This window comes from Maniola hyperantus, chromosome Z (assembly GCF_902806685.2).
Source record: "Maniola hyperantus chromosome Z, iAphHyp1.2, whole genome shotgun sequence".
Taxonomy (NCBI): Eukaryota; Metazoa; Arthropoda; class Insecta; order Lepidoptera; family Nymphalidae; genus Maniola; species Maniola hyperantus.
The window spans coordinates 8,805,464-8,830,772 of record NC_048564.1 but is presented as its reverse complement, the minus strand read 5'-3'; the positions used below and the strand labels follow the sequence as shown (position 1 = coordinate 8,830,772).

General features: G+C 39.0%; 1 protein-coding gene across 1 annotated transcript in view; it reads right to left on the bottom strand.

Moving 5' to 3' along the window:
• Jarid2 (Jumonji, AT rich interactive domain 2) overlaps positions 1-24,208 on the bottom strand; it is a 50,633-nt gene extending 26,425 nt beyond the window's left edge. The window contains exons 1-15 of the mRNA XM_069508997.1: positions 24,111-24,208; positions 22,312-22,347; positions 18,972-19,144; positions 18,623-18,844; positions 17,947-18,006; positions 17,187-17,225; positions 16,652-16,711; positions 15,572-15,646; positions 14,251-14,313; positions 11,914-11,976; positions 10,321-10,353; positions 9,342-9,416; positions 6,698-6,841; positions 5,351-5,422; positions 4,617-4,760 (exon numbers count right to left, since the gene is read on the bottom strand). Coding sequence (XP_069365098.1) covers positions 4,617-4,760; positions 5,351-5,422; positions 6,698-6,841; positions 9,342-9,416; positions 10,321-10,353; positions 11,914-11,976; positions 14,251-14,313; positions 15,572-15,646; positions 16,652-16,711; positions 17,187-17,225; positions 17,947-18,006; positions 18,623-18,844; positions 18,972-19,144; positions 22,312-22,319 — 1,231 coding nt within the window. The 5' untranslated portion in view covers positions 22,320-22,347; positions 24,111-24,208. The remainder of the gene's footprint in view (positions 1-4,616; positions 4,761-5,350; positions 5,423-6,697; positions 6,842-9,341; positions 9,417-10,320; positions 10,354-11,913; positions 11,977-14,250; positions 14,314-15,571; positions 15,647-16,651; positions 16,712-17,186; positions 17,226-17,946; positions 18,007-18,622; positions 18,845-18,971; positions 19,145-22,311; positions 22,348-24,110) is intronic.
• Between the last annotated feature and the right edge of the window lie 1,101 nt (positions 24,209-25,309).

The following is a 25,309-nucleotide window of genomic DNA, read 5'->3' as shown; positions in this document are numbered from 1 at the left end:
GTTTTTGTGAATTAACAATGCCATCGTCTAAATCTGCTAATCGATTTAAGTATAAAAGTAATCCACGTAAATTGAATAATGAACAAAGGCGTGCTAAGTCGGTGTCGTACAATTACTGGAACGTAGTGGAATTAACCAGGTGAGATCCAACCATGTCTTTATTTTTGGTCTCGATTTTTAAAGATGTTGATGCATGGTGTAAAAAAGTTGATCATGTTCGTAACTTCAACCGATGGCATAGCCGTGTGGTAGTTTCGTAAAGTGGAACTTGTACAAAGGTTTTTGTTATGATCAGTCTTAGATCAATTTTAAAACGGAATTTATTCCGCTGTGTCCACGAGAGGTCGATATTGAGATTAAGAACATTTATGTCGGTCCATTAGTCACTTCATGAAGTATCTCACCAAAGATACCCGCAATTTAAATTTGCAGTTTAAGACTAGAAAGCGTAGTCTTAGTCATAGTACTTTCCAATCACGCTGTTTTCTGTGTGAAAATTAGAATCACAAAGTGTACCTAAACATCGGTTTTGATGCAGTTCAGTGTTATTTTTGTAAAAAGAGTAACCGTAATGTAGGTAGATGAGTTTTTGCTCAACAATTATTTTTGCCACGAGAAAAAAAAAATTGAGCTTCCCGACATAAGATTAGAAATCAATCTTCATGTGGTGTTAGATCGTTGTATGAATAGGTAGACCTGTCGTAATAAGGACAGATGTACTAAACCAACTGGGAAATAGTTATATTCGAACATGATTCGAACATAGTGCTCACATTTATCTTTCTTTTCTCGAATGTTCCGACGCAATGCTGCACGCTTGGCTGCGGGCTTTGGAACTCTGCACGAGCGTGACGGTGCGCTGGCGTTGCTGCGCCGTGCCGCGCCGTTGCTGCGCATTTCTGCGCACTTGGCGAGCAAGACGGCGCGCTGGCGTTGCTGCGCCGTGCCGCGCCGTTGCCGCGCATTTCTGCGCTCTGCACGAGCGTGACGCTGCGCTGGCGTTGCTGCGCCTAGCCGCGCCGCTGCCATGCCTTTCTGCGCTCTGCACGAGCGTGACGGTGCGCTGGCGTTGCTGCGCCGTGCCGCGCCGTTGCTGCGCATTTCTGCGCTCTGGGCGAGCGAGACGGCGCGCTGGCGTTGCTGCGCCGTGCTGCGCCGCTGCCGCGCCTTTCTGCGCTCTGCACGAGCGTGACGGTGCGCTGGCGTTGCTGCACCGTGCCGCGCCGTTGCTGCGCATTTCTGCGCTCTTGGCGAGCGAGACGGCGCGCTGGCGTTGCTGCGCCGCTGCCGCGCCTTTCTGCACTCTGCACGAGCGTGACGGTGCGCTGGCGTTGCTGCACCGTGTTGCGCAGCTGCCGCGCCTCTCTGCGCACTGCACGAGCGTGACGGCGCGCTGGTGGTACTGCGCTGCGTGCGCCGCTGCGGGCTATGGTGCCTCTTGCGAGCATGGCGGCTCACTGGTATTGTGGCACGATGCCGCGCGTGCCGTGGGGCTTGCATAAACGCTGCCGAGCCCTTGTACGAGCTGATTGGTGAGAATGTTCTTTTTTAAAGTTAGTGTCCATGATTTCGATAGGTATGTGTTGTAGTAAATCACGTTACCTACGCATACCGTCTTGGACTTGTGTTTCGTATAATATGCGAGTCAGTGACGCACTGTAGTGCGTTCGTAAATAATGTAACGTGGGTAGATTCAACTCTTTTAGAAAATCTGATAATTCCCGTTACCGATTGTTTCCGATTTTGCCATTTTGATCAGATTCATTTGTTAGGGTCAGGCGAGGCCGAGTCTTTAAGACAAGGCCATAACGTAGGTAAAGTCCTTACCCCTTGAGTACATCAAACAAATCTGGCAATCTAAGATCTAGCTGGGTACTTTAGGCGCTACGTTGAGGAGTATGCTATCCAGACAGCCTGCCTTGCACGTCTGTCGGAAAAAGAGGTTCCTTTTCATTGAGGCCAGAGCAGGAAAAGGTATCTCAGGACATCACTCGGCGACTCACCACTGAGTCCAAGGTAGCAGTCTTGACAGATTTGCCAACAGAGGTGCACACTGACTTCAGCAGCATCGGCTATGGCCCGGCGCTGAGGTGGATCCACAACGACGGCAAGAAGCGTGTGGTCGCCTGTTTTAGCAAGGTTTACCCAGGGTGCAGTGAGTAGGTAGTACTCCTACGTGCTAGAAGCGTTGGCAGTCAACACTTCCGCCACCATTTGGTTTGTCTTCAGTTTAAGGGTGTGACCGTCTACAACGCTTTCACAGCCACCGAGCGCTGCTGCTACTGCGCGTTACCCGTAAGTGGATTTATGACTTCATCTTCGCCTTTGAGTACTAAAAGCGCACGATGATGTGTTGTGGCGACTATCTGCAACCCTTTAAGTCAACGGCATCGCCAAGCCGAGCAACTGGGTTTAGATGGTGCAGGTCGCAGATCAGGACACGCTCGTCGAGTATCTGTAAGTGGGACAGCTAGACTCTCATCGGTATGTGTACTAAAGTGTTACGCTCTATTACCGCTACTCAGCAGTAGGAGCGGAAGCGTGGTTTTCGTGATACCGTCTTAGTCTGCTGCAAGTCTTTGTCGAAAAGACTCTGGACCTGATCCTGAAGTACTTCTGGTTTCTTGGGCTACGTGAGTTCGTAGTCAAGCATGTGGTTCACTGCCTGGTTTGTATATCAAACAAGCAGGTCTCCAGAGTTCCTCACCAGCACACAACAATGTGGTTGCAGAAACTGCACGGCTTGATCGAGCGGCATGGCGTGAAATGTGACGCTCCAGGGCAAGTAAGCTGCTGAGGTAAAATCAGTCCCGGCAGGATGCCTATGCTAACCAGAATCGTCGTCCGCCTCGCGTGTTGAAGGCTGGAGGCATGGTGTTGGTGATCAAGTATTCCCAGTCAACGGGGAAGTTTGACTCTGGCATGTGAGGTCCATACAAGGTCCTGAATCGGCTGCTACGAGCTGGAGCTGCTGAGTGGGTCGTATGGCAAGACCGCTCAGGTGGCGGCGGAGGGCATGGTGCCCTGGCAAGGAGAGTGGTGCCCGGATGCGTGTGGTGCCTTCTTCGAATGTAAGTTCAGCTTGTTGACTACTTTGTGGTGGTGAAGATGAAAGTCGTGATTTTGTTAATCATAGCCCCAAAACTCTCACCCTCCTTACTAAAAAGGCCTTGCTTGCTCCCTTACGTACTTATCTACTGACGGACTGATCCACGACATCTATTTTTGTGCTATGACTAAACAAATCACGGTAATGCTTTACTCCTCAAGGGAAGTTCAACGGTGGCTGGTTGAGATGCACTTTCATAGACTGTTGCCCGAGCCCGGTGGTCTGATGATGGTCATCTCAAGTTCCTGCTCCATAGACCGTTGCCCGAGTCTGGTGGTCTGAGACCGTTGCCCGAGTCTGGTGGTCTGATGAAGTTCATCTCAAGTTCCTGCTCCATAGACCGTTGCCCGAGTCTGGTGGTCTGAGACCGTTGCCCGAGTCTGGTGGTCTGATGAAGGTCATCTCAAGTTCCTGCTCCATAGACAGTTGCCCGAGTCTGGCGGTCTGAGACCGTTCCCCGAGTCTGGCGGTCTGAGACCGTTCCCCGAGTCTGGCGGTCTGAAGATGACGAGAAGAAGCGCGCGCTAGGTTTGAGACGTCTCATAGGTTGATAGGTGTCACCTCCTCTGGGTGATAGGGACACCCCATAAAACAAAATGATTTATCTACATGTCTAGCTAATGCTAAGTCGCATTTCGAATTGCTTACCCATTGTGTTAACATTTGTAGCTATGGAGTTGTGCTATATCGAAACTAATTTCAGGTGATGACTATGAAGTAGTATGCCCAGGTGCTGGTCCCCCTTCCGCACCTGAGTTTGCCCCGGCACCTTACGCGGTAGAGGCAGAGGCATCGCTCCATTCGGCGAGCTCCTCACCGGTCTCCCCTCGCGCACCGCACGCCGACAGCGTTGCGGCGCCAGCTGCAAGTCTCCGCAGAGAAGATCTCACGACCTTTTCTGGCTATGACGGCGGACGAGGACGCCGCATAGTCAGGAGAGGCCGTCTTAGATTGTAGGCGGTAGTCGCCTATAAAAGCGAGGTGCGCCCAAGTATGAGGCTCATTTCGCTGCTGATTTTTGTGCTGTAATCAACGTGGTCTGGTTTGAATTATGTTTTTCTTTATTTCCGACTTTTACTTTTTGTGTCTTACGTGTTAAATTTTGTTCCAATCATTAAAAGTTTGATAATTGTAAAAGTATTTGGTTTTGTGTTAATAAATTGTGTGTTTTTAATTGAATTTTACTTCCGTACCTAAATATATATTATGATATATAAAATAATATCGTGTTTAGCAGTCGCTATAATAATATCACGTGCGAACCTGCGTTCACGTCAGTCACTGCCGGCGAACAGCGGCATTGGCAGACTAACTGATTGGTTAAGCGCGCTCCCACCCCGCGTCCTGCAGATGATCAGAAGGGTCAAGCTTACAGCGGTTTACCTATAGTAGATTGAACTTAGCCCGCTCACTTATTTGGGCTTTGCGTAATGCCATTTTTGAGCGCAATACGTACCTCGACGTCCCATATTAATTAGAGTTGTTTGCTATAATGTTTGTTGCTTACCTTCTAAAAATTCGTCCTTAATTAGATTTTCATCAATAATTGGGGGGTGCTCATTCTCAGGTAAGGTGTCGATATCATTGAATATGGTATTACTATTATCATGACGAAAGGAACCTTGCTCTTGCGTAGAGATTGGACTAGATTCTGCAAAAAAGATTAACAAGAACTTCATCAATAAAACCGGTCGAGTGAAAGTTGTTTCTGCCCACTTTATGCCCTGTGATAATCGTCGTTGTCAATTCGTTTTGAATGTATGACAGGTCGACATGACAGTCTGGGTATGAACTATGAGGTGAGTAGTGCCGAGGGGTCGCCCCGCACACCCTCGCGCATATGTATTTGATAATGATCAAAGTTTTAGTGTTGTACGAGTCAGTATCGACCGCTTTTATCGATTTCCTCATTGCTTGTAGTTTTGTGTATTAAAAGTTAGACTTCAGTTGCCTATTCCTCACGTGTAAAAATAAAATACCCATAATTCAATATCTAACCTAGCCTGAAAAGTATTAGAATATTGTGATATTGAACAGAAAAATATAACTGTTATAAAAACACTGGATAGGGCATGTTTTACACTGCACTATAACTTGCAGATTGGGGCTTATAACTTGCAGATTGGGGTGTCCTATAACAAATTAATGTATTTACTTACCGCGTGGTGGCACTTGCAGATTGAAGCTTATATCTTGTAAATTGGGTTCCTCTATAACGAATAAATAAATGTATTTACTTACCGTGTGGTGGCATTTGCAGATTGGAGCTTATAACTTGCAGATTGGGGCTTATAATTTGCAGATTGGGTTCTTCTGTAACGAACAATAATGACTATACGTTAAATTATCTTTGGAACATTATGTAGATGTCAGTATTTAATGTAAGTATCGACCCTTCCTTCCAGTCTCAAGGCGACTAGTATGGCATGGGTCCAGCTATTGCCTATTAAATTGTATAAATATTTCAATCATTAATGGAACTCTAATAACCATGGAAGAATAATTGAAACTTAACATCTAACTATGAAATCTTGGTAAAAAAATTGTCGTAAGCTTTTCTTCAAATCACAAAAGATTGTTTGTCTTTTTCCGATCCTAGAATTAGTGGAGTCAAATAATTCAATGTACATAGTATCAAATATGTAATGTTAGTTTTACTATAAGCAAAACCTGAAAGAAGTTTTTTTAGAATCAGTAACAGAATCAAATGCAATCATTTTTACACTGTGTTAAGGTTTTTCCAAATTTTTAGGGTTCCGTAACTCAAAAGGAAAAATGGAACCCTTATAGGATCACTTTGTTGTCTGTCTGTCGGTCTGTCAAAAAACCTACAGGGTACTTCCCGTTGACATGAAATTGAGCAGGTAGGTAGATCTTATAGCTGAAATTCGGGGAAAAATCTAAAATCCGTGCATTTAAGGTTTTCACACAAAAAAAAATTAAATTGTGGTCATGAACTAATAATTAGTATTTTCAATTTTCAAAGTAAGATAACTATATCAAATGGGGTATCATATGAAAGAGCTTTACCTGTGCATTCTTAAACCGATTTTTATTTATTTTTATGCATCATAGTGGATGACTACATCATAATAGCTACATGTTAAATTTAAACCCAATCCGTCCAGTAGTTTGGAAAATGCGTTGATAGATCATTTTAATTTAATTGCTGCTCCGTTGGATCAAGGTGTCCGCGTGATCAGGAATCGGTAGAAGCGACTGAGACAGAATCATAATGCGCAATCTTCGAAATAAACAACTTCGTTAAAAATATTTCCACTTAGCTCAGTCGTTTGCGGCGTCCAAGATAAGTTTTTATCAAAGATAATCCCCAAATATTTTACTCAATCACTGTATAGAAATTACACGTCATATGAAATTGATTTCGAACTCATAATATGGAAAGTCATATTACACGCGAGCTCTGTCAGCTGTCTGCACTGAGCGTGCAGCATCTGACTAGTGCATTGGTAGTACATTGAACTTAGCCCGCTCACTTATTTGGGCTTTGCGTAATGCCATTTTTTAGGGCAATACGTACCACGACGTCCCATATTGATTAGAGTTGTTTGCTTGCTTAGTGCTTACCTTCTAAAAGTTCGTCCTTAATTGGATTTTCATTAATAATTAGGGGGTGCTCATCCTCAGGTAAGGTGTCGATATCATTTAATAAGGTTGCTAAATATTCATCACAATAGGAATCTTCGTCATCCGTAGAGATTGGACTAGGTTCTGCAAAAAAGATTAACAACAACTTTTCATCAAAAAAACCGGTCAAAACCATCAAAAGTGGTTTTTGCACAATGCTCTGTAATAATCGTCGTTGTCAATTCGTTTTGAATGTATTGTTTGCGACAGGTCGACATGACAATCTGGGTATGAGGTGAGTAGTGCCGAGGGGTCGCCCCGCACACCCTTGCGCACATGTATTTGATGATGATCATAGTTTTAGTGTTATACGAGGCAGTATCGACCGCTTTTATCGATTTCGTCGTTGCTTGTAGATTTTGTGTATTAAAAATTAGACTTCAGTTGCCTATTCCTCACGTGTAAAAATACAATACCCATAATTTATTCTCAAATATGTGAACTAACCTGAAAAGTATTAGAATATTGTGATATTGAACAGAAAAATAATTGTTATAAAAAACTGGATATGGGCTGTGCTTTGTACTGCCATATCAAAAAGGAGTTTATGTCCAAAATAAAATTCGATTCAAAACCAGTAGGTAATACCTATGAACAATCAAAACCACTTTCACAATTAAAATCAAGTGTTTATAAGCGATGTTAATAAAGTTCATTTGATTTGATTGTGATGAATAACATATTAGGTAGGTACATACTTTTAACACTTGGTAATAACTTACTCTCTTTTGTTGCATACCAAAAAAAAACGATATCGATTACCCGATAAGTGATGTCACCTCACTAGAAAATTACCATCTCGACCTGTCGCGAATAATAAGAAACTTAACCACCATTTTTAAATACCAGATTTAGTTAATTTTATCTAAACCCTTCATTGCATTTTGCAAAATGATATTAACATATTTTTTTCTCATAAATGTAATATTAGGAACGTGTCCCAATACGCATTTCTGTATTTGAAATGTTCATAGAACAATGAAATGCTCAATCTATATCTATACTAATAAATATCTAGTAGTAAGTTAAAATCTATATATATAAAAGGAAAAGGTGACTGACTGACTGACTGAATGACTGACTGACTGACTGACTGATCTATCAACGCACAGCTCAAACTACTGGACGGATCGGGCTGAAATTTGGCATGCAGATAGCTATTATGACGTAGGCATCCGCTAAGAAAGGATTTTGGAAAATTCAACTCCTAAGGGGGTGAAATAGGGTTTTGAAGTTTTGTAGTCCACGCGGACGAAGTCGCGAGCATAAGCTAGTTACCTATATTTACATACACATACATTATTTATAGCGTAGAAACGATATTTATCTCAAAGCTCGCGGCACGCAGCGCGCCAACAGTTTGGGCACAATCTAGTCAAAATAATATAAATCGGTATTTTTTAACATGCTGTATGATAAAACTCGCTGATGTCCGCGACTTCGTACGCGTGGATTTAGGTTTTAAAAATCCCATGGGAACTCTTTGATTTTTCGGGGTAAAAAGTAGCCTATGTCACTCTCCAGGTCTTAAACTATACCCATGCAAAAAATCGCGTTGATCCGGTGCGACGTGATTGAAGGACAAATCAACAAACCAAGAAACCAACAAACATACACACTTTCGCATTTATAATAGAAAGGGTACTGATTGAGTTTGCGTGATTACTGTGAACGGTCCAGGTTTTGGTAAATGTTCTATAACTTATAACGTCTTCTAGATATTGCAGGAAAAAAGATTGGAAGTTTTCTTCACAATTTAGTACCTACCGGTATACATTTCGGTCGTAAAAAAAATTGACAAACAAAAAACAAAAATAAATGATTAAATAATGAAATATGGCGTTTACCGCAAAAAATCAGCAGTACAACGCAAATGCGTGTGCTGCGCCAGGCTCTAAAGAAATCGCGTTCAATAATCCATTTACTTATAATTTCTTTGCTTATCACATTTAAAAACTAGACACTGTCTTTACAGTACGGACATTTTGAAAGATTATTATTAGATGACAAGAGCGCGGAATAATGCCCGTGATACACATGCTAGTAGCTGGCAGGCTGGCATGCCAGCTACTAGCAGAATGTCGGTGCGTGATACACATGCTTGTAACTGGTATGCCAGTTACTAGAAAGGCTGCGTACCGTGCCAGTGACGTGCGAGTAGAAGATCACAAAATGAATATTTATGAAGAAATAAATAGTGTTACAATACAACTCGCGATTATCTTAGTGAAGACACTTTTAAAAGCAAGGAATAGACACACAAAAAGAAAACAATATGGAGAGATTGGATTAGTAGTACAACGTTGTGCGAGTTACTAGCAAACACGTTACGACGTGTTTCGCGTGCTTGTAGCTGGCATGCGAGTCCCCCGTCCCACTTCCCCTATAGGGGTAAAATCAAACGCCGTGCGATCTACTGGCATGCGAGCTACTGGCAGAACCTCGATACACATGCTAGTAGCTCGTTCTTGCTAGTAGTTAGCATGCGTTTGTTTGAGCTACTAGCATGTGTATCAAGCGCTTCGCTAGTAGTTATCATGCATCAGTTTCATAAAATTCTATTATTGAATGAATTATATATTACCTATGATGCCTTCTACTTTAGTGATTGAACATTCTTGTAAATTATAAGACGCGTTTGGCGGCTCTGCAAGGGGTTCTGTTAACAAAAATTTAAAGTTAATATTTAACTTTTCAGTACGAAAAATTGAGCATCATAAACGACTACATATTTAAAAATTAAAAACAACTAAGTAGGTAGTAGTATTATAATAAAGTAGTATAATTGCTAATAATAATTATTTAAATTTAGTATACTAAGAACGTGTTTTGTGTGCAGTGTGTGTGTATAATAGGTAAAAGTCAAGAAAAATCGAGACAAATTATAAAGGGAATCTATGCAAAATTCCAGCTTTCAAGTTCCGAGGTTTTGGGCTCTGCTTTGAACTGTCAGTCAGTGACTGAGTAAGGATTTTTTTTTGTAATATATTGGGGCCGATTCTCTTGTACACAATCTCTAAACTAAACTTAACTAACAGGTCTAAATCTAGTGCTATCCTTTTCCGCAAGCAACATTATGAAAGGGATAGCAATAGATTTAGACGTGCCATTTTAGTTTAGTTTAGATTTTGTGTACAACGGAATTAGCCACATTGTTAGATTTAATTTACACGGTCAATAGTCTATACACGGCTTAACGCTCTGTGACGTTTTTCAGTAGTATATGCTTTAGTTAGTCGACTCTCTGGTGAGTCATAATAATGGCGTAGCTTGTAAAATATGTTAAAATTTAATTAAAATTATCATAATGTGGTTTAAATTGAGTTCATTCTTAAAAATATATGTACATTTTCATTAAAACAAGCCTTTGTTGTTGATTCTTTCAATAAATAATGTGTAGGTAGGACTGCTTACCCAACAAAGGGTCAGCCCTGAGCCTTTGAACTCGGACCCGCCACATTTGGGTGCAACGCGACAGGTTCACCAAACAATACGTACTTAAATGTTTTAAATATTAATTAGGTTAGGGTATTAAAAAACATATTCTTTGTTCAGAATCATACCTTGTGCAGGCACTTGACACGACGAAAGATCACCTGTAAAACAATTGCATTTATAAAATATTAAGTAATATAAATGTTGAACAATTCACGAAAAACTAATAAGGCTATGACATTATACCGTGGTTTGTCAGAATTGAATGTGAGTACAGGTGCCAGGTTGCCTCGCGTGGATACTGTTAGTCTCTTTGTATGAATGACTCAAGCGCCACCATTCATTGTACGTTGATAAAACGATACTACATACATATGTTTAGAAACCTTCCCACAAGTTTCAACAAGAACTGTATAAAGTTTCAACTCATTCTGATGTTCACACATCAATTTTTAGGAACACATACTGGACAAAGATACTTTCATTTTAAGATTTGTTAGTTTCTTTGCAATTCATAAACTTTTTTAATTGCTTTTTTATCTACACAATGTGTCTAATTCCTTTGTACACAATCTCTAAACTAAACTAAAATATCACGTCTAAATCTATTGCTATCCCTTTTATAATGTTCCTTGCGGAAAAGGAAAGCGCTAGATTTAGACCTGTTAATTCAGTTTAGTTTAGAGATTGTGTACAAGAGAATCAGCCCCATTGTCCTATAAAAAACCGATAAGCCAGCGTGTGATATGGAAAATCATCTACGAGACTCCCTAGCTCGGCGATTAACGGCGCCTAGAGCGGCTAGTTGGGACTTAGCAGTCGTCATAGAGCTGACTACAGTACTCCATGCACGACTTAGCTTGGATAAGGCGATCAATTGGTGCGACGTGTTAAAGTATAGGTTTTAATGGATCTCTCGAAGTAGATGTTTGCCGTGACTACGAGAACAAGGAGATCAGTGTGATTGGTGATAGAAATATCTCGGAAAATAAGTGAAAGATTCTGTTTTCCTGTGAGCAGACTCATCTGCCTGAGTCTTGGTAGCGTCTAGACATCTAAATATATAAAAGAGAAAATACCACTCACTCACTGACTGACTAATCACGAAATCTCAGAAACTATAAAGCCTATAAACTTGAAATTTGTAAGGTAGGTTCTTTCTAGGACGTAGGTGTCTGCTAAGAAACAGTTTTGAGAAAATGATGGTTGTATGAAAGTCCTTTGGTTTTGGAGTTAGAGATGTGAAAATCGACATTTAGGTTATTAGCTTTAAATAATAAAAATCGGTATAAGTCAATTTGGGAAATTCCCCCCTTAAGGGTAGTAAAATAGGGGGGAGAAGTTTTTATAGAAAAGTTTTAACTATTGTTATTTTTACTTGAAATTTGGAAGGTAGGCTATTTCTAGGGGGTAGGATAAGAAAGGATCTAACTAAATTCCTCCCTAAGGTAGTAAAATGGGGGTGGAAGGGTTATATGAAAATCCTATGTTTTTGAAGAAAATTGGCATTTAGGTATTCTGGGTTCCGTGTCTTAAGGTGAGACTGAGTGAGTAGGTAAGATAGGCCTTTTGCAGCGGGAAATTTCCAGATCTCATGAGAAACCAGTACGCGGACGAAGTCGCGGGCATCTGCTAGTATTATATACCAGATTGGCATCACTCCAGTCTGCTGAAACATTTTCCATCACCTAAGTTTATAACAATAACATCATGTTCCTTACCTTGTCCCATATCGTCTATTGGCTCAATTGTCCAGTCTTCGCAGCATTCATCTGATACTGGCTCTGCAAATATTTTTTTTATAATTTGTTTTTTTTTTTAGGAATATCAACTGCGAATTCTCTACATAATATAAACAAAGTCGCTTGACGCTTCCCGCCGTCTGTCCCTGTCTACGCTTAGATCTTTAGCCGAGTTTCTTGCTGGTTCTTCTCGGTAGGAAAGGCATTCCGAACCAGTGGTAGATGCATCCGACTATTCGAAAGTACTTTTAAAAGTTTATTCGAATAAAAAAGATTTTTATTTTTATTTTAAACTACGCAATGAATTTTATTGCGGTTTTCATCAATAGATAGAGTGATTCAAGAGGAAGGTTCATACGCATAGTTTAATATTGTTTTGAGTTAATTTCTTGAAATATGACGGTAATTATTGGTCACGGTGTCCGATGAAATTGAGCCAACTGAGCTTTAATCGAAAAAGCTGTCTTATTCTTTTGAAATATAAGAATATACCACACTGACACCACATTAGTATCAAAATTACGTGCGTGCGTAGCCGGGCGGGTCGCTATTACAATAACTCCCATAAAACCATTGTCTTATATATTACTATCGATTCATTAAACAGAATATCCGAGTTCTGCCCGAGTTTTTTATATCCGTATTTTCGCGGACTCGGATCGGATGAGTGCGTTATCACTCTTAGGGCGTTTGTGCACTCATTCGTATTTAATTCGTAATCGTGTATGAGGTTAGAAGGCCAGATTTTGAAGCTAGAAGAGCTATAAGAATAACTGTGGCGCACTCATTTCATTTCTACTCTTAACGGTCGTACTATATTATATTGACATGTCGCATGTTGGAGTTGACAAGGAGTGATTACGCAAAACATCAAAATATCTTCTCCATCCTAATTCCTTAAATACGTTAAGTATACTGTGTCTATTTATTATAAAAGCGTAACTTACGTTCTCATTGTGAGATGAACGCATCAAAAAGTGTTGACAAGAGACCGACAACAATCGACAAATCGGAAAGCGTTGGCCGAACGCGACAAATGCGACAGGTCGAGATAGCAATCGGAGTGGGCACGCCCCGCATACCCGCACAGCCCCCGCGCTGACCTGGTGCTGGACAGCACGGGTGACGTACGGGTGTGCGGTAGAGGTGTCAAAAAATAATGTACCTAATAAATTTATTAAATATATAAATGTATTCAAGATATTCGTTTTTAGATTAAAACAAAATTGAATACAATATATAATAAGTAGTGAAAATTTGAGAAAATCCTTCCTAAAAAATAACTCAGGCGTTCGATCTTTGATACGCCGCGCGCGGCGCGACCGAGCGACGATATTAGAATAAATATTATGAGCTGAATACAAATATCGTCGCGACTCGACGGTGAATAATTATTACATCGAATTTTCGTATTGGCCTGTTACATGTTGACTGTGATGATACGAGTATGCGGCTAGTATTTTTATCATTTTGTTTGTTTCGTAATAACTTTTGCATGCAGTTTTATTTATTTGTGAACTTCACACACCCCCCACACCCGCACGTCACCCTCGCTCGCCCGCACTGGGTTAGCACAGGGGCCGTGCGGGTGTGCGGGGCATTCCCTCCCCGATTGCCATTTCGACCTGTCGCGAAGGTATGGATTGGGTACCTATTAAGAGTAAAATTTAAAATTTAAATCAATCGAGTTAAATACAAGCTGACCCTAGTTCTCGACCTTATTGACGGTTATGAGAAAGTTGTTTTTTGTCATATTCTTGTTCAGTAGGTATCATTCATAGATTGTTAAAATGTTGTTCCCTATGTCAATAAGGTCGGAAATCGCTTGCACCCATTTATCTGCTTGCGCCTCATGGTGAAATCGGTGCAAGCAAATCTCGACCTTATTGACGGTTATGAGAAAGTTGTTTTTTGTCATATTCTTGCTCAGTATAATTCATAGATTGCTAAAATGCTGTTTTCTGACTATGTCAATAAGGTCGAAAATCGCTTGCACCTATTTTTCTGCTTGCGCCTCACGGTTCAAGCAATTTTTTTTTTGTAACAAAATAATGTAACGTTAATAATTATTAAATATTTGTCTGTAACACGTGATAATATTGTGATACACACATGAACCTGTATTTGACACCTCTAGTGCGCGGGGCGTCCACGCGCCTCATACTCAGATTGCCATCTCGACCTGTCACGTGCTATAGGCAAAGTGGTCATCCCGCAACTTGCGCCAACCGCAGGAGTCGCCTTAGTCAAGTGGAATATCGTTATAATCCATCCATCTATCTATCTATCTATATCTATCTATCATTTGTTACTTACCCAAGTAAAACCTGGACGTACTTCGAGCACTCGAAGACGGTATCAAGAAGATTTCACCTTCTTCTGCAAAAAATAGTAATGCTTTCATTTTGAACAAAACGTTTATTACGTATAACGGATAAAGGAGACGTTTCAAATTGGGCCAGAAAAATATTTAGAGAGTAGTTGATCGAAAATTTTTGATTAGTTTTTTATTGTTTAATATCTTCGGCACGTAATTTAACTAGGCAACGTATGTGCGATGTAGCAATCTATGTATATGACGGCACAGCCGTTTTTAAAATTAAACAGGATGCACATTAAACAAAACGGAAATGCGCCACCTAGTGGCAAGAACACAAAATTGTATTTTCCCGGCGCGCTTTTACAGAAATCATGGCGTGGTCTGTTTATTTGATCAGACAGACTCAAGACTCATCTTAGTTGGCTCGCAGTGTAGTAAGACGTGGTCTGAAAGGTCTGAAAGATGTGAAAAGTGATGTGAATGTGGTAGTGGCATAATAGTGCGTGAAAGTGATCTAGACTAGCTGTTTATTTGGTAAGTCCTCTTGTATTGTTCCAATTTGCATTAGACTAAAGTCATTGTTGTGGTTCGTGGTGATTTAACTAATTGAGGTTGTAATAGCTAGGTTAGCTGGATGGTCTGGGGCCGGTATGGGGATGGATTGGAGCCGGTAGCTAGGTAGGGACTTAGCTAGTGTTACTTAGGGTTTGTCTTCAGAATGGCCGGGGCATGAGATTCTTTAATTATTATGTAATTAATCAAGGTACTAATTATCTTTATAAAGGTACTAAATAGTACAATTTAGGTAAAATTATTTGGAAGATATTTCACCAATTTTCCAGCACTTCATAGGCCATCCTGACGTTCACGATAAGCTATGTTCAGTCAATAGTGCGTTCTATCGACATTCTTGTTCAAGAGGGCGACTGTGCCGTATGTGCACATTGATTGCTTATCAATCAATGTAACAATCAAACATAAACACTTTTAATGTCCGCCATGTCTTAACATGGCGGACATTAAAAGTGACCACGTGGAAGTTAAATCCAAATGAATCTCCGATATGTATATACCAATATTTGTCACCATAGCCTAATATTTAACATATCGTCGATTCAGGATCAAACCGAGAATCCCCTCACTATAGTTCATTCTGTCTCTGGTGAGGCATAATAATGGCGTAACTTGTAAAATATGTGAAATGTTGATTAAAATTATAATAATGTGGATTAATCTGAGACTATTCTTAAAAATATATCAATATTTTCATTAAAACACGCCTGTTTCTTTCAATAAATAATGTGTAGGATTGCTTACCTAACACAGCGATAGTCTCATTCTGGGAACATCCCGCCACATCCGTTGAGTTCAACGTGGGTTCTGCAGTGGGTGCTGCAAATAATACTTACGTAAATATTAAAAATATTGATTACGTTAGTATTAAGAAACATATCTTTCGTTCAGAAAAAGTAACCTAATCGTTTGCGATAATTTTTAAACCACTTAACAATATATCCCACGTAATAATTGTTGTGTGGAACAAAAATTTCTCCTTGATGTATGTAAGATGCAAGAATTTGATACTGGTTGTTCAGAAGAGTTTCTATTTTGCGGACAATTTCAAAAGCTCGAAGCAGCGCTGCTGGCGTTTAGTAGAAAAAACCTATACGTTTTAGTGCGTCCTTTAACGGGTTTTTAACTGTGGGCCAAGCAAACATTGTACAACCATAATAAGATCCAGGGCACAGATATCTGCAGAATATGCGAATAACTTTTGTGAATAAGACTGTAAATCCATACATCCATACTAATATTATAAATGCGAAAGTGTGTCTGTCTGTCTGCTACCTTTTCACAGCCCAACCGTTCAACCGATTTTGATGAAATTTGGTACAGAGATAGCTTAGGTATATCCCGGGGAAGGACTTAGGCTCCTTTTTATCCCGGAAAATTTAAGAGTTCCCACGGGATTTCAATAATCTAAAACTAAATCCACGCGAACGAAGTCGCGGGCATCATCTAGTTCCTAATAAATGCTCGTGTATTAAACTCAGAATTTCGACTAATATTGTAAATAGATTACGACAGAACGGATACATAAACGATAACAATGCAATAAACGCACCAAACATATTATATTACTAACTGATGCCCGCGACTTCGTACTCGTGGATTTAGGTTTTAAAAAATCCTGTGGGAACTCTTTGATTTTCCGGGATAAAAAGTAGCCTACGTCTCTTTCCAGGTCTTAAACTATACCCATGCAAAAAACATGTCGATCCGTTGCTCCGTAGCGACGTGATTGAAGGACAAACCAACAAACTAACACACTTTCACATTATAATAGGGGTAGTGATTGTTCTTAAGTGTTAATTCCGTAAATTCACTTGCACTTACCTGTATATTCATTTGCCGACTCAATTGCCGACTTGCGTTTCTTAGAAACTGCAATTGAACCTAGAAAAAAAAATATAATTGGGAATAGGTTACGACAGAACGGATACATACATAAACAATAACAAATCAACAAACGAACCAAACATATTAGTGCTATAGCAACTGAGTTGTTGGGCAATAAATCATTCTAATTAGTCTATCTCGCTCGCACTCATTGGGCTTATAAAGCGTAGTGTTAGCGTATAATGATGTGCATATCAGCATAACAGCAGGTAGTCGATATCATAATATCACCTTTTAATGTTTTGAAATCCACGTTATAGGTAGAATAAATTTTCCATTATTTCCATGATACCAGTTGTACACTGTCGAGATCGAAGTGAGAAATAGAAATGAAGTTGTTGACTTTAAAATAACTTCTATGAGTTATCAAATCTGAGATTTTCTATTAAAAGAAAAGATAAAATGCTCTAAAGTGCAGGAGTTTGGCATGCAATCTCCCGAGCAAACTAATAATGTCATTTAATGTCTTTACCTTTTTGCCTTTTTTGTGCCCGCTTCTTTTTTCGGGGTACTGAAAAAAATGTGCATGTTGAATAACTCAAATAAAAATAAACAAATTGTTAAATGGAACTATTACGCATCAACTCGACCGCCGCTGCCCCGCACGACGGCGACGCGGGTCGAATGTGTATGGGCCCAAAGAGAATTGTGTACGACGCGGGGCGGAGGACACCCGCACAATCATTAGGGGCTCGGGAGACGGTCAAGCACGTAGTTTTGTTTTGCTTAATCAACTAGCTTGATGCGCTCGTCAAGCAAAATATAAATCGCATCAATCACCGTCAGGCACGTAAATGCTTGGCCTCAAGCATCAAACAAACTTTTTAAAATGCTTAGTTCGAAGCAAAAATCTACGAGCTTGACGTCAAACTGCTTGACACCCTTAGTCCTATCTGTACACGTCAAAAAAAGGCAAGATACGGCGTTTAGTTTGCGTTCGCATGCAGTTCATTTATCAGGCAACGAGTAATTACTTTGCATAGTTATTGCATAATATACTAATTTTTATTAATTAATTAAAAAATCTTGTGGGAACTCTTTGATTTTCCGGGATAAAAAGTAGCCTACGTCTCTTTCCAGGTCTTAGACTATACCCATGCAAAAAACATGTCGATCCGTTGCTCCGTAGCGACGTGATTGAAGGACAAACCAACAAACTAACACACTTACACATTATAATAGGGGTAGTGATTGTTCTTAAGTGCTAATTCCGTAAATTCACTTGCACTTACCTGTATATTCATTTGCCGACTCAATTGCCGACTTGCGTTTCTTAGAAACTGCAATTGAACCTAGAAAAAAAATGTATAATTGGGAATAGGTTACGACGGAACGGATACATACATAAACAAAAACAAATCAACAAACGAACCAAACATATTAGTGCTATAGCAACTGAGTTGTTGGGCAATAAATCATTCTAATTAGTCTATCTCGCTCGCACTCATTGGGCTTATAAAGCGTAGTGTTAGCGTATAATGATGTGCATATCAGCATAACAGCAGGTAGTCGATATCATAATATCACCTTTTAATGTTTTGAAATCCACGTTATAGAATAAATTATTCATTCATCAGGCAATAAGTAATTACTTTGCATAGTTATTGCATAATATACTAATGTGTGGTTTTTGGACGCAATTTGAATGTTGCACTGGTTATATTATTATTACTTAGCGGACTGTATAATTGTTTGGAAATATGAAGAAATCTCTTGCCTCTCTTGCATAAAGATAGGAAGCTATTGTACTAATCTGACATCCACTTTAGCAGATGCTGAAGTGGTGAAGTGATGCTGATGTGATGGATGAGGTGACGGAAGACTGTGTTTAATGGCGCGCTCTCGAAAATATATTTGTCCAGCAGTAGACGTTGGAATATATAATTTACGAAATATAATGAAACTTACCATTTCCGTTTGATACCGGGTTATTCTTTCTTCTTAAATTATATTTACAGACTAGTGGTCTGTCGTCCTCAGGTGTCTGTAGTCGACTACTACTTCCTCGACTACGCATCGATCTTAACACACGTGTAGATTCTTCCTTTGTTATCTTCATTTTTTGATTTTTTTTTGTTGGTGTAATATCTAACCGTTCGACTATGACTCGCGGCATATGTACATGCATGCCTAAAAGAACAAAAGAGTAGCAGATGAGATTTATAATTTAATGGTCTCCAATGGGTCGGAATCATTTTAGATAAATCAAACACAGTAAATATAAAAGCTCAGTTGTATAACACAAGCAAAAACATACCCGGATTCGAAAATGTTATTGAGTCCAAAATTTTCTTGGCGGAAGTTTTGTTGTTTACTAGACTGTAAACTTGATCTTGTGCATCAACTGGTCGGCGCTCCGCCGCTGCCGCGCTAGATGCAGCTGGCACAAAGACGCCTTGTGCAAACTTTCTTTGTGCCTGAACTTTGCTTCTGTAAGTACATACTATTATGTTATATAAATGAACAATTTAAAAATTAGGTTGAATAACTATCAGAAACGTTTTATTATATGAGATGCCGAAAAAAAAAGGTGCGACTGCGCTGCAACTTTCTTTGCACTGAACAAAATTTTACAGGAACAAAAAAATTCAAACCTCTCCGGGATCCTTTTACTTATACTCTGACTAATCACGTGAGTCCAGCCGTAAGATATTAGGTCCTTACATATTATGAAATTGACGTTTTGCCGTACCGGCCACTTTGATCTCAAACATCTTGGTTAAGAATTTCAATTTCAAAATACAGCTATTTACTCATGCTTTTGAGTTTTGAAAACCCTAATTCATATTTTTAGTTTAGTTTTATTTACGAGTACGAGTTCCATCGTGGCACCAGTGCTGCAGAAACGGCTCGAAGGATTAATGATGTGTATGGCGGGGGTGTCGCAAAAGACACAGTGCGGTTTACTTTTTGGTTCTGGAAATTTCGACCTCCACGGGGCTTGTGGACGGCCGGAGACCAAAGTTGATAATGAAGAATTGAAGGTTATTGTGGAAGCTGTTGATAATACTGTTTTTCATCTCACTCGCCCGGAAACAATCCTTTTGTCCTTTGAAATATGAGTGGAAAGTGGTAATTTTGCTCCCTAGGGCGCAAAGTAAGAGTTGAAATTCGAACGTGACGAACTGTCGTCCATGTCGTCTATGGTTGCGTAGCTACTTACTTTATTCTTTCAAGTAAAAATACTACGTGATAATGAAACGTTCAGAAATGCGGTTCGTCTTTACTATTTATTATTATTTACTAACTTGTTAAGTGGGCAGGCACTTTAATTTTTATAAATTAAAATATAATTAATTCATTTCTATTTTTATTTAGGTAACTAAATTAAACAATCTATTTCAGCTTTATTGAGTAAATAATATAATGAAGTTCATTGAGTTATAAAAATGTTTTTTTTTGTGGTAAGAATTTTAAATTTGAATTCTGAACACAACTGAAAAAACTTTATTCATCATTTATAGAATCTTCTTTAAATAGAACCTCCTGTGAGAACCTCCTTCAGTGCCTGACGTAATAATTCTATTATTAAAAACTGTTATAATTAAAAACAATAATTAAAAATTGTTTTTTTCTATACCTTCTGTCCATTAGTACCTAATCGCAAACTTGCGATGGTGCTTAGTAGTGCATTCTTCTACCAAGCTTGAATTTTCCAGCCTCTGAATTTGCCGCCCGGGGCATGGGCTCCGGCTCGCCGCCAGTCAGTCAGTCACCTTTACCTTTTATATATTTAAGATTTTAAAAAAATCGACTTTTTGTTCCTCCCCTACAAAACGTCAATTTCATATGTAAGGACCTCAAGGACCTAATATTGATAAAAGATGTCACTTACGATAGTTTAATGATAATCCTGCCCTCTTCCGACGACAGCATAATATTTTTTAGGCGTCGTCTTAATAAATTGCGATTACGCAATCATCGCACGCTTGCCAATTAGGACACCTATACGAGATCCCGCGATCGTACGAGTAGGTACAACTGGCGCGAACTTGCGATGATCACTTAATCGCGTTGTATTAGGACAACGCAACGCTTAAATGTTTCCCGAACTTATGCTTATGTCAAGATTTATAGATAAAAAAATTACAGCCAGCCAAGAAGGGTCTTGCCCAATAATCTCTCCACTAAGTTTATGTGTGTTTAAAAATAACCGTCGTCTTAACTGTACTGACTGCAATTCAAGTTTTTTTTGAGTTTCTATTTCTATTTCTATTCGCGAAAAGCCAAAGAAAAAGAAATCTTATTCTTTTAGTCTATGGCCGATCGCCATTGTTACCGCCATTGCGATTTTTTTTTCACATGAACTATGTCTACAAATGGTCTACAAATACTATTTACGAAGAAAATATTTTTTTATTAGTATTATTTTCTTCTTCTTCGAAAAACGTCGTATGATACACGTGTGTATTGATGATTATTGATTACCGTCCTCGGCTATCTTAAGATCTAATGGCTCGGGTCTCAATCAATGGCGCCTCAGCGGTAATCACCAACATTACACGCTTGTACCATAATGTACTATTATTTTATTTTTATTTAGCTAATAGTAATAAGCAGATTATTAATAAGTAACAGGTCAGATTTCAGTCAAAAAAATTCGCAACACAATTCAATACAGGTTTCATTCTCTAGGAACTAGGAAGGTTTATATTTAACCGACTTCAAAAAGGTGTTTTTTTTTGCATATACAACACATTCATATTTGTCTATGAAACAGGCAAGCTCACCTGTTCAAAGTCGGGGCAAATCAACTAGAGTAAACATAAATGCTGGCAATGTTGCTTAAACAGTGGTTTATAAGCTATACAGTAGACCCCCGGTAATCCGGACCGTCTAATCCGGCACCGCCTGTAATCCCACATGGTCTATTACATATTTATTATTGAATATTTTTTTTACAATCTTCGCTATGCATGATTAAACAAGTTATAACTTGTACGCACCACCACTATTGTGCTCGACGCGTGGGGTATTGTTTTGATTCTGATTGCTTAGTTTGAATTTGAAGTTTGAAAAGGACATACATAATAAAGTATAATTTGTACTTCAGAGTACATATACCTAACACATAGAATCTTATCATTAGATCTGTAATTTGTCAGATTACAAGGTACTCTTTTGTAAAAAATTCCAGACTATAGGTCTTAGGCAGTACTGTATAATCCGACAAATTCAATAGTTCGACACTCCCCTGCAAAATGTTTGTCGGATTACTGGGGGTCCAATGTAATTGTATGCTGATATTCGTAAGATTGAATAGAAACTCAGGTAATTTTCTTTTACATGGAGCTCTTTCTGTAATTAAAGTTATAGTAAGCCTAAGATTATTTCAATTTTTTGCGATCTTACTTGAGCATGCAACTCATGACTAACTTCTTGCCGGTCAACTAAGATCGCACATAAATATTGTACTCATGAAAGTAAGGCAACGCTATATTAACTGAATTACAATCTACGCACAGCAGCTCACATGATCTATTCTATTGTACATTTAAGTTCTTTGGTGAATAACTCTTTCATTCGCAAGTTGTAATGCTGTACCTGTTGTTTTAGGGTTGAATCAATTATAGTTGTAAAAGAAAGAGCATACGTACCTTTTCATTTTAAGGGTTCCGGTTGTGAGTTGTCTCCTGAAGTTAGAAACATGTTAAATTAGTTGATTATCAATAGTCTGGAGAATAATGAATAATGTATCGAAGTGCTGATGTAGTTGAAGTGAAACAGGGTATTCAAGAACCTGCGTAGCCCCAAAGTATAAGAAGAAGAGAGAGGCGATACAAGCATGTTAGGGAGACAACTTGGGAGCACACATCTTCAAGACTACTGCTGGTATAAAGTCTGGACCGATTAACTACTCTACTTAATGCGTTCTAAACAATGATACCCATGATGCAAGAATTTATTTTTTCCGGCTCCTTTTTCATGTATGGGAGCTCCCTGAAATAGTACATTATTGCAAAGGCCGGGAAGTAAGCAATTGCAGGTCGAGTATGAGCTTCAATGACTTCACTAAATACGAGACAGGCAATTGCCAGTTCCCGCCGAGGCATATATAGTGCTTTTCTCAAAAGAATGCAGGGAAATAAATAAACTAAATTCCCATAATTTTTCAAGTTAATGCCGTTTTTAACATGAACTGTACATTTCAGCATGGAATAAATTGCCCATAATGTAGATGGCTTTTTAGTTTTAGCAATCTCATTGAAATACGCCAAAAATACTGTTTCAGAGAAAATGTTCACTTTTTTCTCAATTTTCCAACTCAATACTTTACATATACTTTCATTTATTTTTCTTTTGACTTTGCTGGAAGCAGGTTTTCCATTGCCAATTTGGCTTCTGATCTTAGATCTGAGGGAGTACAATCAATCTCCATTTCACTCTCTGAACCGTTGGAACTCATTTTAATTATTATTAAATTTATATTTATTAAGTAGGTATGTAAATATCAAATCAAGACGAATTTTCAGCTTAGCCGCCAATTTTTTTTTTAATCATCTGTGCAGACAGGCCAACGCATTTATGGCTATACAGCCACGTAAAGGCAATTTGTACTATACTAAGCAAAGAGACTATGGTATGCCAAGAATAATTGCAGGAGCGTTGTTTTGTTCCAAATTAAAAAAACGCTCCTGCAATGGATTTGATTTTCTTTGTCCAACAATTCGATACTTTGCGACTGCGTGATCTTTTTTCGAAATAATGACAATATTTTCATGCATGTTTGAGAACAATACTTTAATTGAATTTCTCATTCAATTTTAGGTTCAATTCAGTTTTGGGCCAACGTTTTACAGCAAATACCAAAATTTCATGTTTGTAACTCATTTCGTCTACGAGCTAGAGACCTGTGACACGAGGTCAGACAGCAGAGTGACATTAATTGGGCTCCATTTTTACCCTTTGGGTATGAAATCCTAAAAAGCGTGTTGCACTTCTGTTATAATTAAGTAACGAAGTAACATGACAAGAATGAGCAATGTGTATCAGTTCGTTTTTCCGAAGCGTCATGTGAGCTCGCAGATTTTGACGATGCGTCGTTGCAACAGGTTTGTGTCTTGGCTCTAAAACGGACAGAACGCCGCACACAGTGCGTTCCAACTATTAGACTTAATTTCGAAAAATTGAAAACTATATTACGACACGATGCGAACTCGCGAACTCTCAACGCAAAATACTAAGATGCGATTGTGATGTGATTTCGCGACACGAGGAGGACCAGAACCACCAAGCTACTGTGCCTCTGGCGTCCCTAGTAGCATTCTTCGGCCTTACCGGTACCTACTCGGGTAAAAATAGTGAGTAGATAGTTCAGCTTACCTTTAGCTTTTTGGTGGCTGACCAACAAACCACTGTGTGTTATTTGGTAAACAAAGTAAAATGCTAAACTTACCGTATCTGCTAAACCACTGCGCGTTCTCAAGTAAACAACGTAAAATGCAAAGAGTGTAAAATGCTAAAATGGCGGACGGCAGACGCTGGGTCCACAGTGTTGCCAACTCGGATTTTGAAAAAGGCGTAGACTACATTAGAAAAAGACGTAGATTTAGTAAAAATTTCGGATGAAAAGTTCGTAGATCTACGTACTTTTTTTCTGGGTAAAATGAAGAGAGTAAGGTAGTGTTTTGTCATACAATTTATTCATTTTCATCAATTTCACCCTCACGCAAATGAAACTCATACTCATATTTGTTAAAAAATTCTTGCAAAGGTCGCTGTTTTTTATATTTAATTTTTGTATAAAGTAGGCCAGTTAGTGTTTAATTGAAAAGTCTGTTTCTTAAGTTTGTTTTCATTAAGTTGTTAGTCCGTTTGAATTTGAACTTTGAATCGAAATGCATAGTATATCTATGATAGTACGACATAGTGCATACAAGGCGCTTTTGGCACTTGAATGACATTGACAGGGGGGTGTAGTTGTAGAACAAAGGCTGCCAGCAAATAAAATCTCCTCAATTTTACGGAATATATTGAAAATGTCAATGTCGAAAGTCGAGTAAGTTTTATTTAATTTTAACTGAATAAGAAATTGGGAAAGCCGTCCCTGTTTCCAAATAGAGAAAGAATAATAAAAACCATTTATAGGCCATGGACTAGCTATATTTAGTTACCTGGTGCTAAATATAGCTACAAGATGCAGACACATTTATGCTGTACAATAATATATTATTAGGATATATCATGATGTTATTTAAATGGAATGGCTCTAATATTTAACAAAAACAGTCAATTTAAGCTTTTTTTACTTAGCAACACTGCATTTAAGGTCACACCGTGATACTTGAAAAGATGGCGGCTTTATTTTCGCCACGCGTCAAAAGAGTCTTGTCCATAGGTCTTGTCGCGTATTTCTGACAGTGACACTAGTGACAATTTCTGCAAAGCGAACGTTCCATTTTACACAGTCACACGTATATTGTTGTAACTGTGTAAAAAGGTTATTAAAAACTTTTTTTCATGAATGAAAAAGAAATTCAAATTATGCCCATTCAGCCTCAAAAGGCTAAGTAGGTATTCGATTACTTTGTACAATTTGATAAAAAATACGTAGATTCTGGGACTGAAGTTCGTAGGTTTGCAGGAAAGGCCTAA